The sequence below is a fragment of the Colobus angolensis genome, unplaced genomic scaffold (assembly GCF_000951035.1).
Source record: "Colobus angolensis palliatus isolate OR3802 unplaced genomic scaffold, Cang.pa_1.0 Scaffold344, whole genome shotgun sequence".
Classification (NCBI taxonomy): domain Eukaryota; kingdom Metazoa; phylum Chordata; class Mammalia; order Primates; family Cercopithecidae; genus Colobus; species Colobus angolensis.
Genome location: NW_012116755.1, coordinates 1,880,182 through 1,893,568, shown reverse-complemented (window position 1 = coordinate 1,893,568; position 13,387 = coordinate 1,880,182). Strand labels below are relative to the sequence as shown.

The 13,387-nt window shown below is 40.1% G+C and overlaps 1 protein-coding gene across 2 annotated transcripts in view; it reads right to left on the bottom strand.

The window, feature by feature from the left end:
- LARS2 (leucyl-tRNA synthetase 2, mitochondrial) overlaps positions 1–13,387 on the bottom strand; it is a 162,387-nt gene that overhangs the window by 96,684 nt on the left and 52,316 nt on the right. For both annotated transcript variants that reach the window (XM_011952653.1, XM_011952654.1), the window contains one exon: positions 6,321–6,410. In XM_011952653.1, the coding sequence (XP_011808043.1) occupies positions 6,321–6,410 (90 nt within the window). The remainder of the gene's footprint in view (positions 1–6,320; positions 6,411–13,387) is intronic.

Sequence of the window (13,387 nt, the reverse complement as noted above, 5' to 3'; positions counted from 1 at the left end):
ATTAGCACCATCACCAGCTGCTATTAAATTCATGTAGACAGCTAAAGACAGACTCATAAATTAGGGGACTCTCTATCATTCCCTAGAATGTCCAAGCATAATAAACTATTATCCTTTCTAATAACTATATCCACCATCCAAGGCTAAATACCAGCACAAGACTGATAATCAACGAGTACCATACAGGAAAAAGAACTTTGAAGAGAGATCAACAGGACTCCAGAGAAGTAACTCCAGACAAAAAAATGCACAAGGAACTAGAAAAGCAAGAACAAACCAAACCCAAAATTAGTAGAAGGAACGAAATAATAAAGATCAGAGTAGAAGTAAATGAAATTGAGACTGGAAAAAAAAAAAAGACCAACAAAATAAAAAATTTGGTTTTTGAAAAGTCACACAAAATCAACAAATTTTTACCTAGACTAGGAAAAAAAGAGCCAAATAAATAAAATCAGACAGAAAAAGAAACATTACAACTTTTACCACAGAAATACAAAGGATCATTAGAGACTATCATGAACAACTATACATCAACAAATGGGAAAACCTAGAAGAAATGGATGAATTCCTGACACACACACAACCTACCAAGATCGAACCATGAAGTAATCAAAAACTTGAATAGAACAAGTAATGAGTTCATAGCAGTAATATAAAGTCTTCCATCAAAGAAAAGACCAGGACCTGATGGATTCACTGCTGAATTCTAACTAATACCCATTCTTCTCAAACTCTTCTAGAAAGAGGTAATTCTTCTAGACTCATTCTATAAAGCCAGCATTACCCTGATATCTAAACCAGACAAAGACATAACAAAAAAGAAAGCTATAGGCCAATATCCCTAATAAATAGAGATGTAAAAATCCTCAACAAAATAGTAGTAAACAGAATTCAACAACACATTAAAAAGATCATTCACCATGATCAACAGGGATTCATCTCAGGGATGCAAGGATGGTTCAACATACATAAATCAACAAATGTCATATCATATGAGAAAACCACGGACCAAAATACATAATTTCCATAGATGCTAAAAAAGTATTCAATAAAATTCAACATCCTTCGTGATAAAAATAAAAATAAAACACCTCAACAAATCAGGTATAGTAGGAACATACCTCAACACAATAAAGGCCATATATGACAAGCCTATAGCTAATATCACATTGAATGGGAAAAAATTGAAAGCCTTTCCACTAAGATCTGGAACAAGACAAGGATTACCACTTTCAACACTTTCATTCAACACAGTACTGGAAGTCTTAGCTAGGGCAAGTAGGCAAGAGAAACAAATAAAGGGCAACTAAACTGGAAAGGAAGAAGTCAAATTATTCTTGTTTGTAGACAACATGATTTTATATTTAGAAAAACCTAAAGATTCTAACCAAAAAACTTAGACTCGATAAATGAATTTAGTAAAGTTGCAGGATACAAAATCAACACACAGAAATCAGCAGCATTTCTATATGTTAACAATGATCAATCTGAAAAAGAAATCAAGCAAGTAATCCCATTTATAAGAGTTACAAATAAAATACCTAGGAATAAATTTAAGCTAGGTGAAAGATCTCTAAGGAAAAGTATAAAACATTGATGATAGAAATTGAAAAGGACACACAAAAAGTGGAAAAATATACTATGTTCATGGACTAGAAGAATTAATATTGTTAAAATGCACATACTACACAAAGTGATCCACAGATTCAATGCAATCCCTATCAAAATATCAATGACATTCTTTACAGAAATAGAAAAACAACCCTAAAATCTGTATGGAACCACAAAAGACCCTGAATAGCCAAAGCAATCCTGAGCAAAAACAGAACAAAGCTGAAAGCATCACACTACCTGGTTTCAAATTATACTAAAAAACTATAGTAACCCAAACAGCATGGTACTGGCATAAAAGGAGACACACAGACCAATGAAATGAAACCGAGAACCCAGATATAAATCCATGAACTTATACAGTCAACTCATTTTTGACAAAGGTTCTAAGAACATACATTGGGAAAAAGACAGTCTCTTTAATAAATGTTGCTGGGAAAACTGGATATCCATATACAGAGGAATGAAACTAAATCCCCATTTTTTACCACATAAAAAAATAAACTCAAAATAGATTAAAGACTTAAATGTAAGACCAAAAACTATGAAACTACTAGAACAAAACATTAGGGAAATGCTACAGGACATTGGATTGGGAAATATTTTTTTGGGGTAAGATCACAAAAGCACAAGCAATAAAAGCAAAAATAGACAAATGGGATCACATCGAGCAAAAAAGCTTCTGCACAGCAAAGGAAGCAATAAACAAAATGGAGAGATAGCCTTACAGAAGGGGAAAAACATTTGCAAATTATTCATCTGACGAGGGATTAATAACCAGAATATATAAGGAATCCAAACAACTCAACAGCAAAAAACAAAAATCCAAATACTCCAATTAGCAAATGGGCAAAAGACCTGTATAGACATTTCTCAAAAGAAGACATACAAATGGCTAAAAAGCATATGGAAGAAAAAAAAAAGTTTAACATCATTAATCATCAGGGAAGTGCAAATCAAAACCGCAATGAAACATAATTTCACTCAGTTAAAATGGCTTCTATTAAAAGATGGAGAAATGGATGCTGGTGAGAATATGGAGAAAGGGGAATCCTCATACACTGTATGAAAAACAGTAAGGAGGGTCCTCGTAAAATTAAAAATAAAACTACCATATGATTCAGCAATCCCACTGCTGGGTATATACCCAAAGGAACTGAAATCAGTATTATCGAAGAGATACCTGCACTCCTATGCTTATTGTGGCACTATTCACAATAGACAAGATATCCAATCAACCCAAGTGTCCATCAGTGGATTAATGGATTTTAAAAATGTGGTATATACACACTATGGAATATTATTCATCCATAAAAAAGAATAAAATCCTCTCATTTACATTAACATGAATGGAACTGGAGGTTACCAGGTGACATAAGCCAGGCACAGAAAGACAAATATCAAATGTTCTCACTTATATGTGAGAGCTTAAAAAAGTGGATCTCATGGAGGTAGAGTGTAGAATAGTGGCGGCCAGGGGCTGGGAAAGGAAGGGGGAGAGAGGGGGGATAAAAGGACAGTGGTTAATGGGTACAAAAACACAGGTAGATAAAAGGAATAAGTTCTAGCATTTGATAATATAGTAGGGAAATTATAGTTAACAATAATTTATTGTATGTTTCAAAGTATTTAGAAGAAATCTAATTATTTCCAACACAAAGAAAAGATAAATGTTTGAGGTGATGGATATCCCAATTACCCTGATTTGATCATGACACATTGTATACATGTATCAAATATCACATGTAAAATATGTACAACTATGATATATTAATGAAAAAAAAAAAAAACCCATAACAACAAAACCCTCTAAAACTACATCGACGGAATAGAACTTTTTTTAAAGAGTTTTAAGAAAATGTTTTTCAAAAGGTGAAATTAATGTTCTGCCAAGTATAGGTCTTTATGTTCATATTTGCAGCTGAAAATACTTTGTTTTGTGAAAGCAACAGCAGATTCTTTTTGCAACAGAACTGAACATTTGGTGGACAGTGCTTGTTAAGAACAAAAGACTTAAACACTCCAGCTATGTTTAGTAATGCTCTGCTAGAATACTATTCCTAAATGCTCATTTACCTGAGTTATTTTGGTTAAATATGCTTTACAAAGTATATTTCTGAAGTCAGTTAACTTTATAAAGTTTATTCCAAAAATTTGTATTTTGAAATAAACCACAGAAATAGAATGCTAATAGCAATGTTTTCTGTTTCAAGGTCAATTTGAAAATAGCTATCCAATAAAAGGAGATTGCTGTGGTCTGAATGTGTCCCCCAAAGTTCATGTGTTGGAAACTTAATCCCTAATGCAACAGTGTTAAGAGGTGGGACATTTCAGAGTGATTAGGTCATGAGGTCTCTGCTTTCATGAATAAATGGATGTTGCTATCACGAGTGTAGGTTAGTTATTAAGAGTGGGCTTGTTATAAAAGTGTGTTCAGGCCGGGCGCGGTGGCTCAAGCTTGTAATCCCAGCACTTTGGGAGGCCGAGACGGGCGGATCACAAGGTCAGGAGATCGAGACCATCCTGGCTAACACGGTGAAACCCTGTCTCTACTAAGGGCGAGGTGGCGGGCGCCTGTAGTCCCAGCTACTCAGGAGGCTGAGGCAGGAGAATGGCGTGAACCCGGGAGGCGGAGCTTGCAGTGAGCTGAGATCCGGCCACTGCACTTCAGCCTGGGCGACAGAGCGAGACTCTGTCTCAAAAAAAAAAAAAAAAAAAAAGTGTGTTCAGCTGGGCATGGTAGCTCACGCCTGTAATCTCAGCACTTTGGGAGGTCGAAGCAGGCAGATCACCTGAGGTTGGGAGTTCGAGACTAGTCTGACCAACATGGAGAAACCCCGTCTCTACTAAAAATACAAAAATTAGCTGGGCGTGGTGGCGTATGCCTGTAATTCCAGCTACTCGGGAGGCTGAGGCAGGAGAATTGCTTGAACCTGGGAGGCGGAGGTTACAGTAAGCTGAGATCACACCATTGCACTCCAGCCTGGGCGACAACAGCAAGACTCTGTCTCAAAAAAAAACAAAAAAAAAAACAGTGAGTTCAGCTCCCCCTTGCTCCCTCCCTCACTCTCTTACTCTCTTGCCCTCTCACCTTCCACTGTAGGATGATGCAGCAAGAAGGCCCTTGCCAGAGGCCGGCACCTTGATATTGGACTTCCCAGCCTCCAGAACTACGAGGAAATACATTTCTGTTGTTTATAAATTACCCAGTCTCAAGTATTCTATTGCAGCAGTACAAACCAACTAAGACAGAGAGCTACCTGGAAAAAAACCAAGACTAAATCCTGCCCAAGTAGCAGTGTGGGGGTGGAGGCAACCTAGCACTCCCAGCCAGAGCTGATTGGGAGCAGCCTAGTGTGGATTTCTCCATCTGGTCATGTGTTTTGGTCTTTCCCTCATAAACGCCATCTCTTTTTAGTCAAAAAGTCAATATTTGTTAAAGAATAGAACACTATTTTTTACCTCAGTTCTTTCCTCTCCCTTGTGCCTTACCCCAGTAGGCCAATGGGCTCAAAGTATCCTCTTGTCTCACCGTCTTGATACTTGAGTAACTGGGACTAATTTTTGCCTACTTTTTGTAGAGACAGGGTCTCACTGTGTTGCCCAGGCTGGTCTTGAACTCCTGGCCTCCAGCAATCCTCCTGTGTGAATCTCCCAAAGTTCTGGGATTACAGATGTGAGCCACTGTGCCCAGCTCTGACTTTTTAAATAGTATTTAATTTTAATTATTTTAAACTTAAATTCACATGTGGCTAGTGGCTATCATCCTGGACAGTTCTGCATCACACTATGATGCTCTTGGCTCATCTCCTACCATTCCAAGTCTTATCTACCATTATTGAGCTCCCACCATAACAAACACTTCCATTTCTCAGGAGACCACTGTGATCGCTGTTCTTTAACTATTACCTTTAATCTTTTCAAGAACCCTGTGTCTTCATCCATTTTCTGCTACTGTAACAGAATAACACAGACTGGATGATTTATTAATAGAAGTTTATTTGGCTGATTCTGGAGGTCAGGAAGTCCAAGAGCATGGTGCCAACATCTGCAAGGGCCTCTGTGCCGCATTATCCCATGGCAGTAAGTAGAACAGCAAGTGAGTGTATGACACACACGCACAGAGAATTTGGCTGAACTCATCCTTTTATTGGGAGCTCATTCCCACAATAATAACATTAATCCATTTATTAGGACAGGGCTCTCATGACCCACTGACTTCTTAAAGGTTCCTCTTCTTAAACCCATCACAATGGCAATTAAATTTCAACATGAGTTTTGGAGGGGACATCCAAACCATAGTACCCCATAAGGAAAATGTGCCCATTCCCATTCAGCAGATACAAAACCATGTTTCCTTGAGGTTAAGTTACCCAGCTGGTCACACAGCCGGGAAAGGGAGCTGAGCTAGGATTTGAGAAGCTGTATTCTTTCTTCTTACACCCCCTCCTGAATCTCATTACAGGAACCAGAGAGTAGGTTATGTGGTATGAATTCAAGAGTGAAAGAAGCCCAGACCCTGTCTTGATGACACTACACTGAACTAGGAAGTAGTCACTTTCTGGGTCTGCTGTGACTGAATTTATGACCTTGAGGTAGCATTCATTTAACTGATACTGTGCAAACAGGGTTTACTTGCTTCTTATTTTACAATGACGTATCCTAAAGATATTCACTAAATTTTAAAAGTGCAGCTAATTTTAACTTACCTCCTTTTGATAGGCCAGCCCAGCCTCATACAGTTTAACAAAGAGATACTGAGTCCACTTGTAGTAATCTGGCAAGCACGTAGTTATTTCCTGCCAACAAAGAAGAAAAATAATGTACAGGCCATTATAAACATCCCCCCTGCCATGCATGCATCAGTCTTGCAACTGAATTTTGAAAAGTAATGAAATCACAAAAATATTTATCAGCGCAAAATATTTTCATCAATTGTAAAGTAAGGAGAGCTGCAATTTATTCTGGAAAGGTATGTTATTGAAATGCCACCTACACCTTTCTGAGGGCATGTTCAATGAGAAACTCAACGTCAAATCTTTTGCACACCTCCTGCCCACTCATCTATGGCACTAACAAGTGAATTACATTGTACAAAATTGGGTATTAACATTTTTGTCACACAAACATACACTGGGGCCCTGATGCTTACTCACAAACGTAGTTCATTTTGAAAGCAATCACAAAATTCAAGAGGAATATTTGCCTGCCTCAGTATGATCCTCATTTGAAAATACATCCCGTGTTTCCACATATAACTGGGGCTTTGTGGATCCTTTAGACTCCGTATATTCCACTTATTCCATTATGTGAATCGGGCCATTGTCTACTTAGGAAGAACAACTAAAAACATTAAACTTAGTAAGAAACCACTTGGTTTATATTTCCAAGTCTAAATCAAAGGTTCCCAAAATTTACTTTCTGTCCTAAAAACACATTTGTTATAGAATTCCAAAAAACACAATTTATGATTGATAAAGTCAAATAAGCATAAAACCTCCACTGTCACGTTTCTTTTCTAGTGCTCTTTAAATGATTCAAATGATTCCATTTGTAACAGACTTTATTTTTAAGAGACAGAAGTCTTGCTGTGTCGCCAAGGCTGAAGTGCAGTGGTGTGATCATGCCTCACTGTAGTCTCGAACTCCTGGGCTCAAACGACCCTCCCTCCTCAGCCTCCCCAGTAGCAGAGACTACAGGTGCGTGCCACCATGCCTTGTAATAAACTTTCGATAGAAAGCATACTTTTACCAAAAGTGCAAACAACTCAGTCTTCCTTAAGGTGAACAAATGAGACAGCTTCAAACCCGGACTTTGGGCATGTGGTAGGAACTAAGCAAGGTGTCAGGTAAACATCTGTGCTCCCAGTGGGCTGTTTTTCTTATGTAAGATTCCTGAGTCCTTTTTTGGTGCTGTTTTATGAAAGTAGCAGAGTAATAACTATTACAAAACAATTCTTTTAGAGAGAAAATAACTCAACTCTGACTATTGGCTCTACCTTCCCACTTCAAGGCAACTAGTGAACCACCAGCCAAAGGCTTTGCCCACATTGTAGCTGTCCGCCTAGGCCAGCTTCCACAACACAAGAGCCATAATTTCTGAGGCACACATACGATGCAGCCTGCTCTGGCTTCCAGCTTCACAGATGTCTACAGGGGCGTCATGCACAAAGATCTTCACCAACTCAAGAACCTAACCAGCACTCTGCCAATGGGCTTGCTTCCCCAAACCTCCAAATTCATCCTTATCCATCATCTTTTCCTCTCCAGCTACCCCTCCAGCTAGCATGGCACAGAACTTGTTCTCCTCAGTTTTCTAGCCAAGCAACTTAAAAACTTCCATTGTTAATGAAACCCAGGGCAGGAGCTACATTTGGTCTATTTCATTTGCTCATTGTTATATGCTCAGGTCCCGGCACATTGAGGCACCCAAAATTGTTGTTGAAGGAAGAATAAAGTAGAGGTATGAACTACTGCACATTGAATCAAGTCTGATTCCTTCATGCAGGTTTCACAACAAAATTCAAATTATTACATTGTGGTCCCCAAGATGAACTGGGATAGGGGATGTGGGTAAGGGGTGGAGGTGGTATAGAAAAAATATTCCCAAGACTTGGTCATTGTGGATATATCTTTTTATTTTTAAAAAATCTTTACGGCCGGGCACGGTGGCTCAAGCCTGTAATCCCAGCACTCTGGGAGGCCGAGACGGGAGGATCACGAGGTCAGGAGATCGAGACCATCCTGGCTAACAGGGTGAAACCCCGTCTCTACTAAAAAATACACAAAAACTAGCCGGGCGAGGTGGCGGGCGAGAATGAGGCAGGAGAATGGCGTAAACCCGGGAGGCGGAGCTTGCAGTGAGCTGAGATCTGGCCACTGCACTCCAGCCTGGGCGACGGAGCAAGACTCCGTCTCAAACAAAACAAAAAAAAAAATATTTACCCACTAGAGGTTTACAGAAGTATGTGAAATAATTTTGAGAAAATAATGAGAATTGTTAAATCTAAAGGACGGAGGTTCAATATTTTATTTTCTCTATTTTTCTATTATTTGAGTGGGTCATATCAAAATTCTTTTAGTAAATATGTAACACATTATATATTATATATGTAACATATATACAACATATTTTATATATACACACATATATAAAATATACAAGTATGTGTTTTTTTCTCTAAGCCCATGAATCTGCTTCCACAGAGTGAGAGTAAAAATTACACAGTCATGAAACAGCATTGTTATCTTCATTTAGGTTGATGGTTCTGAAAATCACTTTTACCTAAAGTAGAAAAAAGAGGACAGATCTAGTCAGGAAAAACAATGATCTTCATCCAACCAAACATTAGCCTACTTTCAGTCAAACCTGTAATGAAAGGTCATTCTCTCTGGAAGTGTCAGCTCCGAGGTAAAGGGAGGGGTGGGGAATTATAGGCCCCTGCTTTCATCCTCGCTTCAAATGCGGGTCTGATCTATTTTATTTATATTACATTTCTGCACATGTCATTTGAAGAAAAAGCAACCTCAACTCCTAAAAGAGTACAGCTTGAAAACCACTGCTCCAGGACCATTATTCCAATCACTGGTGGTTTCATTTCCAGGCATATTCACAGCACTCAAAAGTTCCATTGTACTGAAGTGCATGACTCACCTGCCCAGAGGAGGCTGGGAGTGCCCTGAGGAAGACTGTGCTCCTGTCCCTTTTATTCCCATCTGCTGCACACAGGGCCCAGCCACTGACTGACCCTCAGTAATGTCCAGTCCATGAAGAAATGCCAGAACAGACACTCACAAGGCTCACCAGGAGTTCAGTCTCACACGGATCATAAATACGGTTGGGAACAGACATCACTTAGAAATACACCTCCTGAAAGTCATAGAGCCCTCTGGAACCTTCCCTGATTTGCTCATTAAAACAAAGCAAAACAAAAACAGCTATTTTGAGTCTTCTAATGCTTTATCTCAATCAAAATAATCAAAGCCATCGTTCTGAAATTAAACTGCTGAAAAGCTTTTATTTTAGTCAACTGGCTAGAAATTAAGAGTCTATTTTCATATTTTCACTGGGACGTGCCTATTCAAAACCCAGTTCTGTAGACAAGGGTCTTCTAGGGGTCTCAGAACCCACAGAGGTGATGTTAACAGTCCTTTCTTCCCTTCTGTAAAGCAAGAGAGCTCAACTGGGAAAATGTTATTACCCAGAGACCATCTGGCACTGACTGGAGACATTTTTGTTTGTCACAACTGAGGTGTGTATGTTGTGTGTGTGCTACTGGCATCTAGTGGATAGAGGACAGGGATGCTGCTTTAAAAACCTGTAGTGAACAAGACAGTCCCCAGAACAAAATAATCACCCAGTCCCAAATGTCAATCAACAGCGCCAAGGTGGAGAAACCCCGATCTATGAATTCAGATTTCTTCAGTTTGAGTTATAATCACAGGCTGATTAAAGAAGCATCAATCAAACAACTCTCTAGTAGTGGCCATTCTATACATACTGATAACTTGTTAAACATCAATGAGCAAAAGTGGAAACATGGAGGTGGTTAAGTGAGTTTCCCTTCTCCATCGGGGGTAGCCCCATCTCTGCTGAGCATGACTTGCAGTGCACACAGGAATGCTGCATGATGTGACCACCAAGCCTTCTACCATTTCGGAGACCAACCAGAGGAAGGGACGTATCAAGTCTGGGGTTGCAGGCAGATAAAATTCTGAAACTCTATTATGCGTGCATAATGCTATTCACTGGTAATAAGTGGTTGATTTTACTATCTAAATTTTAAATCATTTAATATGCCTCCAAGTAGTTGTCTGACTTGGAAGATCTACATAATAAATTTGTGTAATAAATTTCCTATTTTGAAGTTAGAGATGCATACAGTTTTTCTTGATACATGAGTTTATCCCTTCCCATAAAATAGTTGTTGAACAAATAAATGTTTAAAGATCATCCATGAGAATCTGCCCCACAGCACCCAAATTCCAGCCTGCAACTCCAAGGGGGAACCCAGAGTCTGTGGGGTAGGGCTTCCTGTTGCTCACATCTGCCCACAAGCTGTGGGATAGCACCAACTGGTAAGACTCCTTAGGGAGACCACCACAGAAATCAAATAACAAGTTAAAGGCGTTTCCTTCGGCCTGTTTTTCCAATAAGCCAACACCTACGTTAATGCACCATTGTTTTTAATACAAAAGTCAGGCAATTCAAAGTTACAGCTACAAAAGCATTGGCAATTCAGCCACACTCCACATAAATCTACATAAAAATGTCAACTTTTATATCTTCCTGAGCTCTAGAAAGTGCAATCTAGCTGCCAAGAGACCAAATTTACGAATCTGGGATTCCAACTAGAATTGTTCCTCTAAGCTGCATTTCTACATTCTATAATACCTGGTTTTTGGCATTAAAAATATTTTGCACATTCACAAGCAATCACAGAGCCCAACACACAACCTGAGTTCCCTCAGAACACAAGTGAGGCTCAAAATATCATCTTTTGAGACCTGCCGCCCATACCTCAATGACTGCCTGCACAAATTAACAACTAAGCCAGTCTGGCCAGCAGCTCCTGAGACACAGCGATTCATCAATGATAAAGTCCAAGAAGGCTGAGCCACGGAAGCCTATACTGTTCCTGCTATAAAATAACACTTGGTCTGTAAAGGAAGAATCACAGCACTTGGCCACCTTCCATGTACCCCACTGAAGTCTCCTAAGGCTCACTTGCTCCAGGAAAAGAGCCTGGGAGAGCATGATCTCGGGAAAGACCCTGGAGCCATCTGACTTGGGTTCAAGTCCTTGCATCACTAGTTTGTGGCCATGCCACATTTCCCTATTAGAAAACAGAAGCAATGAAACACATCTTAGAGGGTTGCTGTGAGGTTAAAAGGCAATAATGTGTGCAAAGCATAAGGCTGGGCTTGCAAGAAAAATCAACAAGTACTACATCCCTTGGCTTTACTCAGAGTGTGTGATGGGCCGGGTACGACGGCTCACGCCTGTAATCCCAGCACTTTGGGAGGCCAAGGGGGGCAGATCGCCTGAGGTCAGAAGTTAGAGACCACCCTGTCAACATGGTGAAACCCTGTCTCTACTAAAAATACAAAAAGTAGCCAGGCATGGTGGCATGTGCCGGTAATCCCAGCTACTTGGACGGCTGAGGCAGAAGAATCGCTTGAACCTGGAGGTAGAGGTTGCAGTGAGCAAAGATTGTGCCACTGCACTCCAGCCTGGGCAACGCAGCAAGACTTTGTCTAAAAACAAAAAGAGTGTGTGATAGCAGGGGTGAGTGAGGCTGGCTTCATTACTACACCACACAGAGGTGGGCTGATACACCCATCAACCTACTGGAGTAAGGCACAAGGGAGAGGAAAGAACTGGGGTAAAAAACAGTGCTCTACTCCTTAACAAATATTGGCTTTTCGACTAAAAAGAGATGGTGTTTATTAGGGAAAGACTAAAACACATGACCAGATGGAGAAATCCACACTAGGCTGCTCCCAGTCAGCTCTGGCCGGGAGGGCCTGCTAGGTTGCCTCCACCCCCACACTGCTGCTTGAGCAGGATTTAGTCTTGGTTTCTCGGTCCACTTGCATCTTTGACAGTGATTGGCCCTAGATTTCAGAACAGCTCATTCAAAGCCGTCATGTATTCCATTGGCATCACAACCTCATGATATTTAGGTTAGTTACCAGGAATTTAACAAAACAAAACAAAACAGAAAACCTGAGGCAACATGTTTATCAAGTCAATCATCCGGTGGCCCTGTAAGCACATCAGAAAGGTGAGCGGCCACTGCACATCACAGTTTCCAGCAACAAGGCATCACTTCACCTCCCCAAGTCTCACTGTGAGCCTCCTGCCTTCAAAACAATGAGTCTTGGAAACAGGAGAGCTGTTCACATGCTTTTTAAACAAATGATCTTTTGTATTGTGCACTTTTGTCATTTGCAACAGATCAAAAGGAAACATATGTTTAGTGATGGCTTTGTCTTTTACGCATTCCCAGGTCCTTTAATTCTAAAGGGGAGGGGTTCTAAAAGCATAATACAGCTCAAAGGCAGAGAACTAGCCTTGGCATTCCTATTGTGCAGCTTAAAAGAGAAAATAACAATCCAGGCTCCATCAGATGATTCTCACTGACGGTGGTTCAAGGTTCCAGTTCACACCTCTGTACATCTGCTGTGTTGGAAGAGGGAAGAGAGAGGCTCATGAGAAAATCTGCCAGAATCAAGACACTGACGGCCACTCTCCGCTAAGTCCTCTATACTAAGCACTGGTTCTCAAACTTGGTTACACCTTGGAATTGAACTTTAAAAGTTACTAATGCCTAGGCCCCACCTCTAGAAATTTAACATGGGGCCAGGGTTGAAAACCACTGCAAAGAAGTTCCTCCCAAATACATCTCTTTCCCAGATACTGTGTGAAAGGCAGGGTCCTGTCCTGCCTTTATGTCTTTGCAGAACGTAATGAAACGGACTTCAATAGGAGCTAAGAGTATGATTTGGTTAGTATGACATTTCTATCAGGGTACTCCGACAACTGTGCTAAAGGGGATCTCTCATAAGCCTGCTCTTGATTCAAATCCTCCCTGCATGCCTCAGTCCCACCCCAACATAGATTCTCTTTAGTCCTTACATTCAATCCTGTGTTTTCACAAAACAAACTTAAAAAAAAAAACAAAAAACAAAAAAACAGTAAAAAATAACAACTTTCAACCCACCTTCGTGGCAACAGATACATAAACTTCATTAGGCAGCTACCTGTGCTCAAT